At 40.4% G+C, this 19303-nt stretch overlaps 3 protein-coding genes across 3 annotated transcripts; 1 reads left to right on the top strand and 2 right to left on the bottom strand.

Annotated features, from left to right (window-relative positions):
* Nucleotides 1-2263: 2263 nt before the first annotated feature.
* Nucleotides 2264-6358, bottom strand: nsun4 (NOP2/Sun RNA methyltransferase 4). Its single transcript, XM_004570572.3, has 8 exons — nucleotides 6208-6358; nucleotides 4787-5006; nucleotides 4378-4525; nucleotides 4136-4290; nucleotides 3849-4009; nucleotides 3607-3731; nucleotides 3319-3451; nucleotides 2264-3182 (listed from the first exon to the last, which is right to left on the bottom strand). Exons 1-8 carry the CDS (start codon nucleotides 6298-6300, stop codon nucleotides 3039-3041), a joined length of 1179 nt encoding a protein of 392 aa, XP_004570629.2. The 5' UTR covers nucleotides 6301-6358; the 3' UTR covers nucleotides 2264-3038.
* A 115-nt stretch (nucleotides 6359-6473) lies between these two features.
* On the top strand, nucleotides 6474-9219 carry LOC101473310 (cytochrome b-c1 complex subunit 6, mitochondrial). Its single transcript, XM_004570576.4, has 4 exons — nucleotides 6474-6632; nucleotides 7010-7066; nucleotides 8610-8771; nucleotides 8847-9219. The coding sequence occupies exons 1-4, from the start codon at nucleotides 6585-6587 to the stop codon at nucleotides 8877-8879; spliced, it is 300 nt and encodes a 99-aa protein (XP_004570633.1). The 5' UTR covers nucleotides 6474-6584; the 3' UTR covers nucleotides 8880-9219.
* Nucleotides 9220-9675: 456 nt separating this feature from the next.
* On the bottom strand, nucleotides 9676-18738 carry pif1 (PIF1 5'-to-3' DNA helicase homolog (S. cerevisiae)). The gene is made up of 13 exons (XM_012924457.3): nucleotides 18650-18738; nucleotides 17860-18421; nucleotides 17570-17693; nucleotides 17279-17404; nucleotides 16347-16500; nucleotides 15571-15685; nucleotides 14348-14454; nucleotides 13995-14134; nucleotides 13300-13406; nucleotides 13095-13182; nucleotides 12806-12951; nucleotides 10185-10376; nucleotides 9676-9913 (listed from the first exon to the last, which is right to left on the bottom strand). The coding sequence occupies exons 2-13, from the start codon at nucleotides 18409-18411 to the stop codon at nucleotides 9866-9868; spliced, it is 1899 nt and encodes a 632-aa protein (XP_012779911.2). The 5' UTR covers nucleotides 18412-18421; nucleotides 18650-18738; the 3' UTR covers nucleotides 9676-9865.
* Nucleotides 18739-19303: the final 565 nt, after the last annotated feature.

Below are 19303 nucleotides of genomic sequence, written 5' to 3'. Positions count from 1 at the left end.
AAGTACATTCAGTGTGTATAAAACCTTGTGTCTATTGGTGAGGTTTGCTTCACTGCTGTGGCTGTAGATCTACTGTTCCAGTGTAACCGTTGAGTAATTATAAATTATTCAAAGTGGAAAAGTCTGAAAATTAAAGAAAAAGGCAGGTCAACTGCTCTCAGTCCGTCTCCACCTCTCTCAAGTTTCTAACATTTCCACACAAGCATCAAAAAAACACAACGTGCAAATGATCTTTTGGTAAAATGTAAATAGACGACTGGATGCCTGTAAATATGAGCGAGCTGTGGAGCTGAACAGTAAAGAGACGAACAGCTGCACTCTGAAAATGAAGAAGGAAAAACGCGCGCGCACACACACACACACACACACACACACACACACACACACACACACACACACACACACACACACACACACTCTATAGCATTTCTGTGCACTCTGTGGTTGAGAACAGCAGAGAGCACATCCTGCTGGGCTCAAGTCTACATTAATGTATCTGCAACAAAGACCCCCACTGCTGAGATCTTCTGCCCCGCTGCTAGCTGGGACACGAGTCTGAACTTCACCTCTGGGCTGGAATCTCCACAGCAGGAAGAGCAGCTTAACTACTACAACCTGCAACATTCCTCCATGTGTGTCTTTACCAAACAGACACCTTAAAGTTTACTTTGAACCACTGACGGCACAAACACCGATTTAACTATTAAAACAACCTGCTGTAGATGCTCAGTTTTAACATTCATTCCGAGCTCGTGAGGCACAAGGTGAAAACATCAAACCATTAGTGTTTTTGCAGGTTTATTAACAAAAATTGTACTAGAAAACACAGCGGAAGCATGTGGGTGTGTAGTTAAATCCATAATATTCATCTTTCTAATACACAGCATGTCTCCCTAACACAGGCTTACACATAGGGACACAAACGCACAGCGCTTCATTGGCTAATTCAATAATAAAGCAGGCAGCCAGTCGAGTCTATAGACAGGCAGAATAGAGTGTAACTCATCTCTAACAGTCTGCCGTCTCCTGAGTGTTAAAACATGTAAATTTATGTAGGAGCCCATAGGAAACACATATTTACAATACGTTTAGGTAATCACAAGATATGCGAGGAGGCATTCGAGGCCCTGGGGACGAACGCAGTCAATACAAAAATAGTTTTTATGTGTCATTAATTCCCCCTGCATTCCCCGATACATCCCCCTTTTACCGCAGTAATACAGTAATCACTCACAATCGCACAGAAAATTATCTGCACTCATCTGTGGAATAAAAAAAAGCGGAGGGGCAAAACGGGGCGAGTCGTCCCATTTTAGCTCTCTGCTGCCTCTTTAATGTTCATCTGGGAGCCGCATGGCTGACGTCCATCCCGGCACGGGGATGGGAGTCAGCTCCGGAGCAGCTTAATGACAGTGGGATGTGGATGGTGGACTCGTTAAGAAACACGCACACACAGAGACACACACCTTTTTTCATGCTACATTGCCTGGGCCAGGACAACATAAAGGGTCATCGGCGGTGTGATGGAAAAAAAAGAAAAAGAGGCACCTCTGCGCTCACATTAGGCTGTGATAAGAGGAACCATTTCACCTCTGAGTGATGCCGATGCAAAAACGGACTCAATCCAGCTATAGTAATGAAAGCTGCGCAGATTCAGATGTGAGAAGCCAAATGGTCAAAGAAGTCATTACCTGCCTTTTCATTACGCCCTCCTCTCACACAGCCATATATCGCATTATTAGGCAAAGCCATCAAACCTGATGAATAAGCAAAGAACAAGACAAGCCCATTTTCATTGCCGAGCTAAAGAGAGCAGGTAATTCTGATGGAAATTTGTGTTTTTTTCCCCAAACCACAAACATCATCCCTGTGCAGCTGACAAAGTACAGCAAGACAAACACACATAGTGGAATTACAGTAGCATTTCCACATATAAACGCTCAGTGTCCTCTAGTGGACAAGGAAGATACAGGACACTTGTAATCTTGATCTACTGTTGACACCTAGAGGGCAAAAATTAAACAGCAACTCATAAATAGCTATATATGAGTGGAGGAGACCTTTAAAGAAAATGACACATCCTTCCTAATTGTAATCTTAATCCTCTGTCCATTGTTTTCTTGTAGCTATCGCCTGTAACTTACGAGCACCACTTAAATATTAACATTTAATCACACTCAAAATGTGATAAGAACGTAAAGTGCTGACTAACAACTTATTGAATGACTATTTGACTTCTCACACGGCCATATGCATATCCTGGTTGTGTGTCACATCTCTTTAATATGTCACAGTAGAAAAGATCTGTGCAAAGAACACTCTGGTGCACAGTGTGCCCTCGGGTGATTTCTAGTGATAATGTAAATTTAACTTACATTAATTTGAATGGTTTACTGATAAAAACCTAAACATCCACATCGTCAATAAGTTCAGTTTAATTATTCGTTTAACAGCAGTTTAGTGCATCAATCATGATGACCAGCATGAACAGGACACTGACAGGACGGGTCAGTGCAGGCCAGACTTTAGGAAGTACTCCTCACATCCCTTTGAAACTAAAAAGAGGTCATTCATCAGCTCGTGCAGCTAGTTTTAAAGCATAAGGACCCTACTAGAAAGCTGCAAAAAAAAAAAGTGTTAGGATTTGGATGGGATATTGTGCGCTCAGAGTCACCTGTCCTCGTGTCTGGTGAATTGACTGATCCAATTCTGCACTGAGGAAAAATCTCTTTCCTGTTTGTCTCATGCTTTACCTGCACAATCTAAAACTGATATTATTTACATGTGCTGTGTAGCCTGCAAAGGTGACCCAGTGTTAAGGCTTAGTAATCATATAGGACTGAGAAAACAGAGGAAAAAGGAGAAACGTCTCTGAGAGTCATGGTTGGCTTAGAAGGCTTCAAAAAGCTCCGGAAAACAGTTATGATGAAAGCCCGGGTCCACCAGAAGCAGTTTGCAAATCCAGCTGACTCCAAATCTGGCAGCAGAGTTGCTCAGTATTTGAAAGTCTCAGGCGAACTTGTGCAAGAGTCCACGTCCTACGTCAGCCTCTTTAGCTTGCACATGTAAATGGGTCCAAAGTTAGCTGCTAGGTGCGGGATGACCATCTCGCCCAGGTGGAGGTCCGGAGCGAAGTGAAAGGTGTTCCCGAACATGCGCATCAGGGGCCTCAGATCCACAACCTGAATGTGATCGAGATATGAGGAAATAAAAGAAAAATGGGCAGTTATTCGAGGTCTGATTTCAGTTTCTGTGCGTTTTATATCTCCCACAACTTTGACGTGTTTCTTATTGATACAAAAAAAGTCTCTCACTAACCTGTAGATGGATGCCATCTTTCTCTCGAGCTTGGTAGATAGCCTGTTCAACCACACTGAGGTTCTGGTTCTGTGAGAGCGTGCAGGTGGAGTAGAGGATCTCCCCACCAGGACAAGCAGCCTGGATACCCGCTCTGCAGGAAACACAGAGGGTTCGATTTACATAACATCTAAATAAAAGTTCTCACTACCAGCTGTTATTTTGCTTAATTGTGCGCATATTTATATGAAACCATGCAAACTTTAACAGCCTCAAAGCCCATTTTGTTCACATTTCCTCCAAACTTACAGCAGCAGCTCCAGCTGTAGCTGCGGGAGCCTGCGTCTCTCCCCAGTCCGATTCTTACTGAATATGTTGTTGTCGTCCTCCATGAGTGAATGTCTGTCTGTGGTGCAGGGAACGTCAACAAGGACCTGAATTTAGAGGGGAAAAAAAGGAAAGGCTGAACAAAACAAAGTTTTTGAATAAAAACATAACGACAAAGAGCAAAACGTGAAAAGGATGACTGTGACAATGTGGCACTGGCTTACTCTGTCAAAAGTGTTGCTTTCAATTTCCCCCCATTTGGTGCCATCGAAAGAGGTGATGCGCAGGTTCTCATTTGTCAAAAAATGCTTAGGAACATAGCTGTGGAGGACCTTCCTCAGTCGTAGTGTTCGAGACACTGAGCTGTCATTTATGCACAAAAACCCTTTGACGTAAACACAAACAGGTGGACGGTTAACAGCAGAACAGCAAATAGAGCATAGGTGATAAAGACTTTTGGCCCGGCGATTCAAAAAACAAACTGAAAAAGGGTAAAAGTACTTTGACTTACTGATGGCCTGGGTCTGAAGCAAAGCCAGGGTCTTGCCTCCTGGAGCAGCACAGAGGTCAAGCACGCTGTGACCTTCTTGAACATCCAGTGCAAGACAGGGCAGCAGAGATGCTGCGTCCATCAGGTAGTAACCCAACAGGCCGTTCTTGTCTGGCCTGAAGAGGAGAAAAGAGAACTGAGGATCAGACTGCACGCTGCTAGAAGATGCTGTTGTTAGTAGCAGGATAGGAAATATTGCTCACCTTGCAGGCTTGAATCGTGTCACGTCGCCTCTCGGAAACACTAAACACTTGATGTTTGGGCTTAGAGATAGCTGCTCGCCATCAGCGTCAGAGCTCTTCATGGAAACATCACTAGGTTCCTCTGATTTTTCCTCCAAGCAAGAAGGAACTGCAAATTACATGCCAGTCAATAGATGATATACAGTAAGTGAGTTTTTAATAGTGTTAATTACTAAGATATTGACTTTTCCCAGTGAAATGTTTTAGTAAATAGTCTATTGAATGAATTTAAATCAAATCATTCACACTCCAGCGCTAGCTTCATAAAATTTTCTGAACTCTTCAGAGCATCAGAGATTGCCACAGCACAGCATTTCCTGCATCAGTAATAAGCAATAACCACAACTGTGACTGAGGCTAGCGCACTTACCGTCTTTCTCTCTTTCACTGATGAAATCTACGCATCCCTGAGCTTCGAGCTCTGTCAGAGCAGCGTTATGGGAGAAATTATTGAGCAGGGCTCCATATTTTCTCTCTGACAGCATGGCGAGTCGCACTGAGGGCCACAGCTGCCCCAGCTGAGTGCTATAGGTGGCGTCATAGTGATGCACGGCCAATCTGGTGGGTGGGAGCTTGGGACGTGTAGCAGCCTGTCAGAGAGCAAAGGAGGAGGACATTTAATATAAATGTTAATTCATTTTTATCAATGCTCTCTTTGTGCCAATTTCAATATAAAATTTAAATGCCCAGGAGAGTGGAAAGCTGGCTTTAATACGTGTAAAATTAGAGTAGACCTATAATGTACATCTGTGTATAAATATATGTACCTGACCATTTTCAGAGGCAAGTTTTCTTTTTGTAAAGCCACACAACACTGACCTATGAATCATTTCAGAACAAATGATGATGAACCAGGGTTGTGTCTTAACAAACAACTTAACAAAGAACCAGTTTTAAATTGTATCTTTAGGCACTTTGTTACTACCAGGCTGTCACAAAACACATCATCTCTTCCAATTTCTTTAATTGAATGTAAAATGAATGTAAAAAAATGCCAAAGATAAAACAGTTTGATAGACAAAAAACATCATTTTTGGACTGATTTGACCAAAGAAACCAGACGAATCGAGAAAAAAAGGGGCTAAAACCCCCAAACTATCTACAATATGAACAGCATCTGAAAGTCATGTTGGGTGTTGGGGATCTCGTCAAAATGGATGAAACTATAAACACAGAAATGTATGGTCAAATTTCAATCCACTTTGCAACACATCTAGGAAGTGTCTGACTGGCAACAGGATAATACAAGTAAATCTGGATACAAAAACACAAAGTGAAACACTATCAGTCATGGATTGGACCTCCCCAGAGCCCGGATTTCGACGTTCCTGAAACAGTGTAGGGTCATCTTGACAGATAACAAAACAAAAGGCAGCCAACATCCAAAGATGAGCTCTGAATGTCCTTCAAGAAGCCCGAATAACTATTTCTGAAGATTACTTAAAGAAATGACAATAAGCTTGAATAAAGATTAGGATCTCAATCTCACTAATAAGAGAGTTCCTGCTGTGCTGAAGAATAAATGTGGTCAAGGCAAATATTAACTTTCAAGGTATTTAGACCTGTACAACCTCTGTCTTTACCTTATATCAGAATCAGAGTGAGAATACTTCATTAATCCCTAAGGAAATGATGTGGGTTACAGTTGCTCCAAGACAGTAACAGACGAAACGATTTAACTAATACAATATGTTACAGAGTTTACCATTTTTTCTCTTTTTCACTGTGTTTAGCAGCCACACGAGATCTAAATGCAAATACTGTCTGGCATTATTAATGTTGAGCACGTACCCATTTCTCTTTCACTCGGTGTCGTCTGGGTGTCAAACATCTTAAATCTTTAACTTTTCTTAACAGCAGGCTGGTGTCCCAGAGCAGCGCCATCTTGCCGTGCCCCTGCTTTTTTTTCGTCCGACTTTGCGCTGACAGTTAAACAATGGTTCCGCACGCATTGAATATTTGAATGGGGTAGGGCCTTATACAAAATGGAGATCTGTTATTGGTTCACATGGACATCAATAATTTCAGTCAACCAATAGGAAACGTTATCCGGTTATCCTTCTAGTAGTTTCCGGCGTGTGACCGACCTCGCGTCCTCGAACAGAAGTAGTGAAACCGAGGAGTTTCAGCTTTCTGAGTTTTATTTTGTAAAATTGTCAGACATAACCATGGTTTTCGAGAAAAAAATGCTCACACACGGGGACCCCGACGATGAGGTACCGAAAAATATCGTATTGTGTCTTTATAGACTGGTCTGTGTGTGTGTTTGACGAAGTTACCCAAATCTGCTGCTCAGTTTAGCGGTGTAACCTGCGAGTTTACTGTCAGCTCCTTTTAAGACCCTTTAATATAATTATCGCCATTAAACGAGGCTGGCAGCTGACGGTGTTACCCTGAGAGACTGCTTATTTTAACTGTGACTGATTCAGTGCGTTTCATACGGCACAGTTTTATTAGGTGATTACAATATCTGGACATTCTTTAACGTAATTAATAAAAATGTACACAAAACTTAAAAAAAGCCCTATAAATCTGTAAGCTGTGCTGGGTTGTAACTGGATTTTAAAACATTGATATAAATGTCTCTGAATAGGAGGAAGATGCCCCTGCTGAGGAGGAGGAGGAGGAAGAAGAGGAGGAAGAGTTGGTGGTAATTGTTTATTTATTAATACTTATTATAACAACATGTATTCTGGTCACAAACAGCTTTTTATGTAGGACGAAAGGTTGAAAAAACCCTCAAAGTCTGACTGATTTATCGGCGGGCCAGTATTATCAGCCGATATTACCTATGTGTCTGTGTATTGGTATCAGCATTTCTATATAACGAATTATATATTTAAAAAAGACAAACAAAAGAAACACCCTTCTTCTATGGTATAAGTGTTGATGAATATTTTGTCCGCCAGAGGGCACTCTGCAGCTTCCCTGCTTGCAAAACTTGTTTGATGCACAACAAACCCAATAACCAGCTGATCTGAACAGTGTAAATAAGTTGATTAAAGAAAACAAAATGCCAGTAATGGATATTGGAGAAATCAGTTTGTTTTCTGTGTTTGAAAGGAAAAGAAATGTATCAAAATACCAGATTTTTACATCACTAGATATAGTATAGGTCTTAAAATATTTACTGGAAGAGCTAGGAATGAGCATAGTGGTGCACAACAAGGTAAGTTTAGTGGCTTAGTGACGGATCTCAAGCTTAACATCAGAGTTTTATATTTTAGGAAATCAGCTCTCTGTGTACCTGGTAACTTACGCTGAAAACATATAACCTAGTCTGGAGGTGATCTTCAGAGTTGTGAGTTAAAATCAGTTGGAAGTATTTTCACTGACTCATGTGCGTGTATTCATTTGGTGATGAAAAACATGTATAAATGTTTTATATTTTGTTTTAATCTGCTATTAAGTCTCTTTTGTACTGCTAGTATTGCACCTACTAGAAAACAGAACGGACAGCAGAATACCTGTTCAATCATTCAAATTAATTTCACTTTGATCTGCTAAAATAATAATGCAGTTTCCACATTAGGCTGTGGGACAGTAACCTTCAATGTTTAAATGGATCCAGTTTAAAATTTCTGAGCGCAGCCATGATGTTAGAGATAAACGGCAGCACTGAGAGCACCCAAGTGTTAAAATAATTAGCTTAAAAGGTTTGTTTTATTGCTCGGTAGAGTAAATCACTTGATTAACATTTTTCTACAGAAATAATAAACAGCACTCCAAAGGGCACTCGTAGGGATCATTTTGAGTAATATGATGCTTCCACAGCATGTCTTTTGTCCTGTCTTCCTTCTCTCACCCCAACCGGTCGCAGCAGATGGCCGCCCCTCCCTGACCCTGGTTCTGCCTGAGGTTTCTTCCTGTTAAAAGGGAGTTTTTCCTTCCCACTGTTGCTAAAGTGCTTGCTCATAGGGGGTCATATGATTGTTGGGTTTTTCTCTGTATGTATTTATTGTAGGTCTACCTTACAATATGAAGCGCCTTGAAGCAACTGTTGTTGTGATTTGGCGCTATATAAATAAAATTGAATTGAATAAAACGCCCCATTTTGAGCACACAGAAAGCCTGGCTTATTAAACCTCTAACTTCATTATAAAATCACCTTCATGGTTTGAGAGTTGTTGTTTTCCTACCAGAGTTTTTGCCATCATTTTCCTGATGATTAGCATGGCTTCCTTTCTTTTTAGGATCCTCTAGAAGCGATAAGAGCCAAGTGTGAGGAGACTGAACACTGTGTGCACTACAAGGAGCGTCTGGAGCTCTGTGAAACCCGGGTCAGTTCAAGGTCCAACACTGATGAGGAGTGTACAGAAGAACTCTTTGACTTCCTGCATGCGCGGGACCATTGTGTAAGTGTGCGCTAGACAAAGGAAAGATTATTCTCCTAGTGAAGATGCTCATTGTGCCACTTTCTGTCTCTACAGGTCGCACACAAGCTGTTCCACAATGTGAAATGACAACCCGTCCAGTAGACCCGATATAATTTCTGATAATGTAAAATAATCTACAAATGAAGCCTGTTGTTGTTCTCCTGAATTCCCTTTGACTACGTTCCTGACACCTGTTTGTATGCAGTGCATACTAATATAGCTGATAGCAGTATCGACATCAAGAGTCACTAATAACATATTGGAGCATACACTTTAAAAATTTGTGTCAAGAAGGGATTGGCTGTAATGAAAATGTGATGAGGTGGAATGTTGGAGCAAATATGCTGCTACAGTAATGGAAACCGGCTCAGGTTTGGTCATGACTTCACTCTGCTGACCAGAAAATAAAGGTTGTCTTTGGATTCCACTTAGTCTGAGCTGCTTCTTTTCAGAGCATCCGCGTTCTCGGGAGGACTCCATGACTGATGGTTTAATTAGTTTTATCCAGCCACTAACGCTAAATGGTCTCACTGATGTTTACGATGACACAAAATTGGTCTCTGGCATTTCTATTTAATGGCGCATGCACTGGAACACTTGTCCCACGTTTGCAATTTTTGAAAAGCAGTTGAGGTAAAGTTAATTAGATCAGAGCATTTTTTCTCTCCCCACAGACACGGTTAATTCCCTTACATCATCCCAAACGGGTGGGAGAATGTTAGGAGTGGATGCTGCCACTCGGTGACTAAAGGCAGCTATAGATTTTATTTTCTCCCCGAGACCTCTAAAGCCAAGGAGCGTCATTGTTTGAGTGTTTTTCCTCCCTTAAATATTAAGGACTGATAAAAAAACTTCACACAAATAATTTGGCTAAAATTTTATTTGAATACATGTAAAAAAATAATTAAAAAAAATAACCTGAAAAAAAAAAAAAAAAAGTATAGTGATGAGCAGATGGTGGCAGTGTGACTCCAAGTAGAGATTGAAGTCTCAAGAAAATAAGGTTAAATGGTGAAATAGCTCAATAGCTCATGCACATAGTGCATATCATTAGAGTGGATTTAGAGCCAGCCTCACCATGCATTTTCTTTATTGTTGCTAACAAAATCATCCATGGAGGCCTGCAGAGAAAAATGAGGACAAAGAAGATCATAAGTACAGCTGGTGAATGAAGTTTTTCATCCACAGCACTCCAGTGTAGTTTGATCCATCTCACCAACTCTAGGGAAAAAGGAGCTTTCCAAAATATTACCTGAGAGATTTGGTCTCATTTTGTTCTGCTTAACATAAACTTAACATTGAACTATATAAAAATGAGAAACTGAAAAAAAAAATGAAAATGTGAGATACGAATAAACATTTTCTACAGGCTGAGGTAATATTTGCCCTCACCTGCATGAGCAACCTTTCCTTCCTCAGTTTTCTGTAGAAGAGGAGGACTTCTGGGTCTGCCCGGACCACGCGGGGGTCAAAGTCCATGACCCTTAGACCCTCGAGGCTCCGAGCCCGAGACAGGGCCACGTAAGCCTGGCCACTCTCAAACACACGAGCCAAAGATATTTCCACACAGTCCAGCGTCATTCCCTTCAAAACAAAAGCATAAAACCATAACATGATAACCATCATTGTTACATAAAAAACAACATGTACTGATGGAAGTCCAGTGTTTGAAAAACCCAAAAAGCTGACTACTCGATTCTAGGATTCAACTACAAACCCCAATTAGAAAATTGTTATGTTGCTGCTTAAATTGCAAATAAAAACACAATGTACCATTTAAAGAAAACATTCGCTCATTTTGAATCTAATGGCAGCAACAGCTCTTAAAACAAAAAAGTTGGGACAGGGTGTAGCGTCCACTCTTCTTTTAGCAACAGTCCATAAACATCTAAACACTGAGAAAACCAGCTGCTGGACTTTGGAGAAAATTATTATTATTATTCTTTTAAAACCCAATAATGTTTCTGACCTGATGTTCATCCAGCTGTTTCTTTTTAATACCACTTTTCCAGCCTTTGTCTCCCCCATTTTTTGAGACATTTGCCGCCCCCATCAAATTCATCACGAGCTAATATTTTTCAGGACATGGTAAAATGTCTCAGTTTAAACATCTGATGTGTATTTTTGTTTTGTTGTGAATAAAATCATTGCATTTTAAAATTTTACAAGATCCCAGCTTTTTGTTAGCTGGAGGGAAACAAACAAAGGGTAATTGTTTAGTCTACAGTATAAGATTTGTGACAGGCCAGGAGCATCAACTTTCAGATTCACCTGACCAGCGTATACACCTCCAACCTGAAATTATAATTTATTCAGGTCACACTATGAGGACATTGGTATGGAATCTAATTTTTACATCCTTGTGCCCTGACATGTCTGCTGTAGATCACCCCTTTGCACTCATTGGTCATTACCAATTAACCCAATTATCCAGAGATGACCCTTTTACCTTTAGCTAGATTCTCAGATGGAGGTTAGGATATTGAGTGTGTTGGTGCAGCAGAGCGGAAGATTGCCAATTGTTGAGTTACAGCTTGTGGTTAGATTGGGCCTCTATAGCAATTTTCCTTCAAATTGAATTGTTGCACTTAGTTTTCCCTGCCTGTTATACGATCATTATAAGATTTAAAATGGCCAGTGGGACTTTCTATGTGATATTGTTGTTTTTGTGCTTTCTAGGTGGCATTAGAACAGTGAGGAAGGGAGAAAACAAGAGAGAGGAAGAGGACAGACCCTGGTCTGGCCAACTCTTTAACAGAGAGCCAGTCAAGTAAATTTGTGTTAAAATCTCAGAAAATGAAGAGATAATTAAAAATAAATAAATTAAAAAAAAATCAAAAAAATCTTACATTTATAAAGATATTATTCTGGTATATTTTAAGATGTGAAAAGAAAACTAAATTAGTGGTGTATCCAACAAGCCAAAACAACTTGTTACTTTTACAATATGTTTGCTAATGTCAGCTATAGACAATAAAAAGCCTTTGAAATCAAGCTGAACATTCAGAACATGTTAAACAGAGGAACTCTGTACTTCGCTCATAGTGACAAACAGGAATCTGCGATTAACTGATTTTTAAATTGATCACAATGTGAATAATTTTATTTTATTTTATTTTTTTAAATAAAGTCAGCAATTGTAGCGATTAGGTTATGTAGTTTTTACTGCATAGCCACCACTGTTCCATTTTTGTAACTGGTCCAAACTAATAAAGATAAAAGCAATAAATATATTGGATGGCAAATATTTCCATGTAGTGGAACATAGAGTAAATTAAATATTCATTATATTCCATATATTCCTTTTTCTAATTTTTTATCCCACATTTTTAATTTATTACACTGAACACTGACAAAGTGCAGCTTTTCAAAGTTGGTGACAGAGAGAAAAAGATGTTTAGCAGGTATAATGTTCACCATCTGCAAACCATGTGACTAGATCAAGTTTAAAACAATATTTTTATAGTTACAAAAGGAGAGAAATATGTTTCCAGTAACAAGTGCAAACATGTCCAAAGAGTTTAAGGCAACTAACAGGCTCTGCTTGTACAACATTTCAATACAATCCATTTTATAGCTGTTGCAAGGCGGTGGACCATTGAACATAATTTGGCATGCAAGACAATCCAAATATAAACATACTCAAGCTTTCTTTTTAAAAAGAAAAATACAAAAATGAGCACCATCTGCACCTCTGAAATTGCCTTCTGTCTTCCTCTCACTCTCATGTTAACCAGGAGGCAAAGTGAATAATATGATGCTGGAATTAGACCTAATCATGCCATTTTTTTGTTGTTTGTTTTGTTGCTGTGAGGCAACAGTGCACCACCGTGCTTCACAGTTTTGAACTAATTTTTCATTTTTTAATTTTAACTTTTTAAATAATCATGTAAACAGTTTATCAAAGACAAACCCACATAAAACACTGGTGTCCCATGACAACACCAAACAACGTGCTCTACAAAGAAAATATAAGGTCATCATCGGGAAGTGAGCACCGAATGTTTACTGACCTGGCTCTTGTGGATGGAGATGGCCCAGGCCAATTTGAGTGGCAGCTGCTGTCGGCTCAGGTGGATCCCACCACCGGACTTAAACACCCAGCGCTCTGGCTTCAGCACCTCTGTGACGCCGCACAGGAAACGCACACGTGGGAGTCCTGTGGAAACAAACAGCATTGGACAAGATGCCAAGGATGTAGACAAGTGTGTTTCCTAAAAAAGTCAAACTAATATGCAATCCTGTCTTGCCATTGCTTCCGTAGGATTTTTAACAAATATATTTTCACAGCTAGGTACGGACCATGTTTTCCAGACTCAAAATCAACCACGACACCTCGTGCTCCATTCACCAGACCTCGAGCAACATCCAAGTTCTTTGTTAGCATGACCTTAAAAATACAAGCAAGCAGCAGTAAAGCAGGTGTTAAAAAGGGTTTGTGTAAAATAAAATGGTTTCTCTGGGAACACACACACACACACACACACACACGTACGTGCACACACACCTGAGCTCCCACTTTGAGTTGGATCAGCCTGCCGACAGGACTGTGAGCATCTATAGTGTTGACCAGCACTGGGTCGCTGTCTAGTGCCTCAAACAGACGCGCTGACCCTAAGGAGCAGTGAGATTAATTCAACTGAAAACTAGTGGTACTTCTTAAAGGAATGTGTAAACAGACAGTAAATGTGATGGGGGAAATGAAAGGGAAGACCTTAAACATACATATAAAAATCTGTTGCTACTGTCGGCCAAATACACTCCAAAGTTTCCTGAATAGTTGTGTCCATGAAAATACTGGTACACCACTACAGGAAATGACAAAATCAGCACCTTGTTGAGACTGAAAGCACCTGTTTGGGGTTCATCTTGGGTGAAACTGGGCATTTGGGGAGGCAGAAACATGTAAACACAACTTGAATGTATAGAAACAGCAGGAAAAAGAGTCAGAGTTGAGCTTTTCACAAAGTTATGGTTTTTTGTTCAGACGATCAGAAATGTCTATGCCAGTTAATGAAACAGTTTGGAAAATAAATAAATAAAACATTTCTCAAATTGCCAGGCAGGACAGACCACACTCTTGAGAGGAAATGGATTATAACAAGGTTGCCATATGTGTTGTCCATTTTCAATTGGATCCAAACCAAACAAAGTAACACGTGTTTCTTTTTTTGTGGGCGGGGCAATCAGAAGAATTCAGACCTGGTAATTGCTGGAGTTTGTTCTCGTTGGTGAGATCCACGTCATCTTTGTGTGTGCACAGCCTGGTCGCTAGGATACCGTCCCTTTCAATCTGATGGTTGGCACTTTTGATCAGCTTGGCTGTGACTTCCTCCGTCACCCTGAATTGTGTTAATTGACAAAAACAAACAAACAAACAAACCACAACCTTCCTTTAAAACTTTTCCTGCCCAATCAGACCAATTCAAAAACCTTAACAGCCTCGAGGACATTTATAACATACGTACATAAGTGGAAACAACATGGTGTAATACAATTTCAGGTGAGATTGCATTAGTTGAACAAAACAAAATGTGATAATGAAACAGGGTTACCTCCCCACCCTCACTGCCTGCAGGAGGGAGATGAAGCTCTGGTCTGTTTGCCTCCGCACTTCCGTTAACTCCATATTGATCTGGATCACCTTACGCCAACTCCTGGCCTGAAGGGTCAGAAAGTGGAAAAGTTCATCTTCCCCAAAAATGCATTAATGCTCTCGAGGAAATACGCAGAACAGAATAGACGTGTTGAAAAATGCAACGACTCAGTGCAGTCTCTCAGCACCAGAAAAGTAAATGCTTAACAATGCATAGAAATCACAGCCTTAACATCTAGTTTACACAAATAAATGCATTACATATGATATTGTCATCTTTTAAAAATTGCTCTTCTAAGTAAGCCAGTTTCTTTCCAAACTTCTTTTACTTTAAATAATAGGCCTGGAACTAAGGGCCTAATCACTCTGTAATTAAATGGATTTTCACTATTTTATTTGAAATTACAATGCAAGTTTATTTACATACAAATACTAGAATAAGCGCGTAAGGGGGTTAGACTTTTACAGCAACCTGTACTCTAAGAAAATTTAAGTTATGGCAATTTTATGATAATTTTGCAGAAAAAAAACCAACAATATTTCCTTATAGTGCATCACAAATACGCTGTACTTTTCAGGACACGGGCGTAGCATGGAGTGGATCAGTCTCACCTTTTTACATCACATATGTGGACGTGCATAATGGATGTTCTATTATTGAAATGTCCTTTTATTTTAGCAAATTAAATGCAATATGGGCCATTTTCCATTAGCAACTTACAAGAAAAAAAAGTAAATACCATCAAAATTTGCAAGCGTATGTTTCCTTTCACAGTCACTGTTCAAACATAACTTTCAAATCGAGTGTACAGGAAAAGACCGTCTCTTATCCTGTAAAATACCTGGAAGTTGGGCACCATTTAAAATTACTTAAAATGAATAACAGAATAATATGGGTTTCCTTTTCTATAAAACACCCAAAGTTATGCAACACTTCAAAAGTACTTGCACATTACGTCCAATTATTTAAGCACACTTAAATTTACTTGCATGATAATTAATAATGCTTTTTCCTGACTTGTTACCGCCGTATTCTAGTGTACCTACGTCTTTGTTTTATTTGTAGGTAAATATTTTTACATTGTCATTTAAAATTTAAAAAAGTGGGAAGTTAGACCCTTAGTTACAAGCTGTATTATAAAGCGTTACCTCAACTTCTAAGAGGCTCCACTATGATCTGACCTGAAAACAGAAGCTGGCTTTTTCTTTTCCCTTAGAAACTGGAGGCAGCTGAAGAAAGTCACCACAAACGATCAGCTGGATCCCTCCAAATGGCTCGGTAGACCTCCTCACCGACCTGCAAGATTTCAAAGAGTTTTAGCCAAGCATTTGTCTGTCAGACAAATTTGACTCTAGAATACTTTGACTCAGAGAGGAGTTTGTGGTAGAATCAGTGACACCAGAGTGTCCACGTCCTGTGGCTCCAAACCAAGCTCAAATCAGCACACCACCAGTTTTTATGATGTGTTTGTGCTGACGTGCTGTGTTTGTGTGGTGCTGTGTGTTATGAGCAAACATCTCCACTTTAGTCTCATCTGTCCAAAGAACATTGTTTCTCAAGCCTTGTGGTTTGTTTAGATAGAACTGCTTTAAATTTCCCTGAGCACCGCACAGTCTGATGTTCAGGTTTGCTGGGTGGAATGCTCCTAAAGACTGCGGTATTGTGCCGGCCAAACCTCTGCTTTTATAGAGATGCTCACAGTTGATAATGTTTAATTAATCGTATGCATTTGATTAGCAGCACCTGAATTCTACCTACCCTCTTAATTCCTGTTGAAAGAGAAAATATAGAAGTAAAAAAAAGATCTTCTTGACTTCAGCTCTAACAAAACCAAACTTTAAGCAAACACTTGCTATGGACAATGCTAGTATGTACATTTACATTTTGGAATAAATTAACATTACAAAGTCATTTTCGATCTCAGTCCAGGAGCCCATCTTTGAATCACCATCCTCACCTAGCTACTGCCTCGAGCTTGTCAAAGAACTGAGCCTCCACCATGGAAATCTCATCAATGATAAGGTGTCGACAGCTAGTCCAGTGCTGGAGCACCCCGGGCCTCTGAGCCAGCTCGATGCACTGCTCCACTGGGGCAGAGCCTGAGCCAATACCTGGAAAGAGCAACGATTCAGAGAATGGTAAGAAGATAGCCAGGAAGAACAAAAATGATTAACACCCTTGCAAATACTCAGCTCACATCCTACTGTATATTAAGATTTAATTAAAAAGGTCTGTTAAAAAGTGAAAAGATATCCGAGGAGCCCGCCTCAAAGATTTAAAGATTCATAAAGTGAAATGGGGCATCAAGCAGACATTGAAATGAGTCCAAGGATGTGGTTTTAATTAACTGAGTAAAGAAACAAAGAAGGGACCAATTATAAGGACAGCTAAAACGATTATCCATATTTATCAGCTATATCCACTAAAACCTGTAATTTTAAGCAGTCTGTACTTATATAAAGTTTTTCTACATTTTCTATCCAATTTGAGCATTCAAAGTGTGTTCTTGCCACACGCACATTAATCTGAGTGCTTTTTTGTTTGCTTAAGGCTAAGCACTTAACCTCACACTCCAATGGAAGCAAATCAAGGTTCAGCATCTTGATGTATTCACAATTTAATACATGCAGGCTGGGGAGCCAAGGATCTTCAGACCTTCTGATTAGAAAAGGAGCTGCTCTAACAGTTGACTCCAAGAAAAGGATCAGCAGAATAATTATGTTTGTGCTTATAACCAATTTTCCCATTTCAGTTTTAGAACAAGCTTTAAAAAAATGATACCTGTAAATTGACCAATTATTTGTGTCATCTTGTTGATGCTGTGGGAAATAAATTGAGCTCCAGATAGTCACAGTGATTATATTAACACACTTCAGATAATTGACTGACCAGCAAAGTTGTGTAACGTTGTTCCTCCGATGTGACACGCAGCCACTCCCGTGCTGGCTGTGGCAAAAGTGCTCTTTGGTGGAAGAGATCCCATGATTCTCTTGAGCAAGAAGGACTTCCCTGTACCTGAAAACACAACCGAGCAATATTTACACCAAGCTGTGTTGATGAAAATGTCACAAGAGGGATTTTATAAGCAAGATGCAGCCTGTAATTTAGCAGAACAGTCAGACAAAACAAGTAGTTTCTCAGTGTCATCACTGTGAAGCTTTATCTTTGTGCACTTTTTACCTGCACTTCCGGTGAAAAAGACATTCTTGCCACTCAGCACTGCACTGAGAACAGCAGCCTGCTCTTTGTTAAGCTTGCGTGATGGTAAGGAGAGGATTGGCTTCTTACTCGGGTTGGCCTTTACCTGGAACAATGACAATATCTGCTGTCATCTTTGTTTAAGTGTAACCCACAGTGTGAACAGAGAGAATGTGTTCAGGACACCAGTGCCTCCTGTGGGAAACAGTCCTGCAGTTTGCTGTGACGCAACCTGAATGTAAATGGGAGAGAGTGCTGTGTGTACAACTCACTGGGCTGAAGTTACAGTCACTCCTGGAGCGTTTGACCTGCTGTCCTGTACCTGCAGCGGTCATCCTATTACTGCGGTCCGTCAGTCCGTTAGGAGCCACTTTGCTTCTCAGCTCCTTGACTTTCTGGATGTCTTTTTGCTGCAGGGGGCTGATGGCCTCGAAGCTGCGGGGCAGGCCGGCCTTGAGCTTCTCTCGGTTGCTCAGAGGCTTGCTGCCCTGCCAGGCCTGGTGTTTGATGCTCAGGGTTTTGAGAAAGAGGCTAAGCTGGTCAGTTGGACAGTTTGACATGAGGACCTGGATGTTTTCAGGGACCAGTTTCACGGTGCACTTCCCATCTCTGGCAAACTTGGTGAAAAGTTTGAACTCTTTCAGATGGTAGCTTTGGGGCACTTTGCCGTCGTGGACTCGCAGGATGATCTCCTGGTACTCATTCCGGCCCAGAATTACTGAGGCTTTGCGGATGACCTTCCTCCGGGTGGCCTGTCCCGAGCTGTTGAGCTGCTCCACCGTCACAGTGCACTGAAGCTGTGCGCCGTCCTCTCCCGATAACATCACAGCGACTCTGAGCACAAAAACATACTTAACATGAATTAACAGTAAAACTAATAACACTGTAGCTGCCAGAGTGCATGAATCTTACAAAGAGGAAACGCTACTATGGTTTAAGAAAGTCTGAATTCAAAAGCAGCCGTGCTTGTACTACTCAACCTAAACAAACAACAAAGCTAAATATGCGATCCGGGTTTAAGATCAACCTCTTAACACTGTTTTAAAATACATTTGTGCTAACCTTTGTGTGTCAGCTGCTCCTGCACTTCTGAACGCCGATTTTCAAATTGTCGGTGCGTGAGATCAGCCAATAGCAAAGCGATGCTCCCGGCCAATCAGAGAGAGGAGATTTAACATTACAACCAATGGGAGATGACAAATGACGCCCCCTTGCTTCCTGCGACCAATCAGTGAGCCCGTTGTCGTGACGTTGACTTTTGAGTGAAATACACATGGCTATCCGGAAATTACAATGAAGGCAGACAAATCAGTCCGGTGAGATCTCAACAAAGCAGCTATTCTCACTTCAAATTTAACAGAAAACACATTTAACAGATTGTTTTTGAGTCCTTCGGAAGCATTTGTAGTCTACCTTAAGTGCGCATGCGTCAACCAGTTGTTCCTCCTTTTTTTCTTCAACTTTTTTCTTACTTATTTCTTTGTCTTTTACTTTGACAAAGTAAGTCATGGGGTGTTTGTCACATAATGCCCTTAGGAATTATTAATGTATTCTGATCAATTCTGATTGAATATTATCTTCAATGTATAAATTCGTAAATATTTTTGTGATAAGACACGCTACAGTTAGCAAGAAACCACAAAGACAAAGTACTGTGCAAAAGTCCTGAATCACACGTCGTGTCTTAATATTTTTATATTTTATATGTTACTAGGA

This window comes from Maylandia zebra, linkage group LG18, assembly GCF_041146795.1.
Source record: "Maylandia zebra isolate NMK-2024a linkage group LG18, Mzebra_GT3a, whole genome shotgun sequence".
Taxonomy (NCBI): domain Eukaryota; kingdom Metazoa; phylum Chordata; class Actinopteri; order Cichliformes; family Cichlidae; genus Maylandia; species Maylandia zebra.
Note: the sequence above shows the minus strand (reverse complement) of the source record. Positions and strands in the feature narration are given on the sequence as shown.

Bases quoted from the DNA above. Each gene is read 5' to 3' on its own strand.
- nsun4 (XM_004570572.3), bottom strand. From the start codon at position 6,300: ATGGCGCTGCTCTGGGACACCAGCCTGCTGTTAAGAAAAGTTAAAGAT. The intron at 4,291-4,377 runs GTGAGCAATATT...TCTCCTCTTCAG, and splicing joins ACACGATTCAAGCCTGCAAG to GCCAGACAAGAACGGCCTGT. The intron at 3,183-3,318 runs GTTAGTGAGAGA...GATCACATTCAG, and splicing joins AAGATGGCATCCATCTACAG to GTTGTGGATCTGAGGCCCCT.
- LOC101473310 (XM_004570576.4), top strand. From the start codon at position 6,585: ATGGTTTTCGAGAAAAAAATGCTCACACACGGGGACCCCGACGATGAG. The intron at 6,633-7,009 runs GTACCGAAAAAT...GTCTCTGAATAG, and splicing joins ACGGGGACCCCGACGATGAG to GAGGAAGATGCCCCTGCTGA. The intron at 7,067-8,609 runs GTAATTGTTTAT...CTTTCTTTTTAG, and splicing joins AAGAGGAGGAAGAGTTGGTG to GATCCTCTAGAAGCGATAAG.
- pif1 (XM_012924457.3), bottom strand. From the start codon at position 18,411: ATGTTATCGGGAGAGGACGGCGCACAGCTTCAGTGCACTGTGACGGTG. The intron at 17,694-17,859 runs GTGAGTTGTACA...TCATTGTTCCAG, and splicing joins GTGACTGTAACTTCAGCCCA to GTAAAGGCCAACCCGAGTAA. The intron at 9,914-10,184 runs GTGAGGGCAAAT...TTTTCTCTGCAG, and splicing joins AGGAAAGGTTGCTCATGCAG to GCCTCCATGGATGATTTTGT.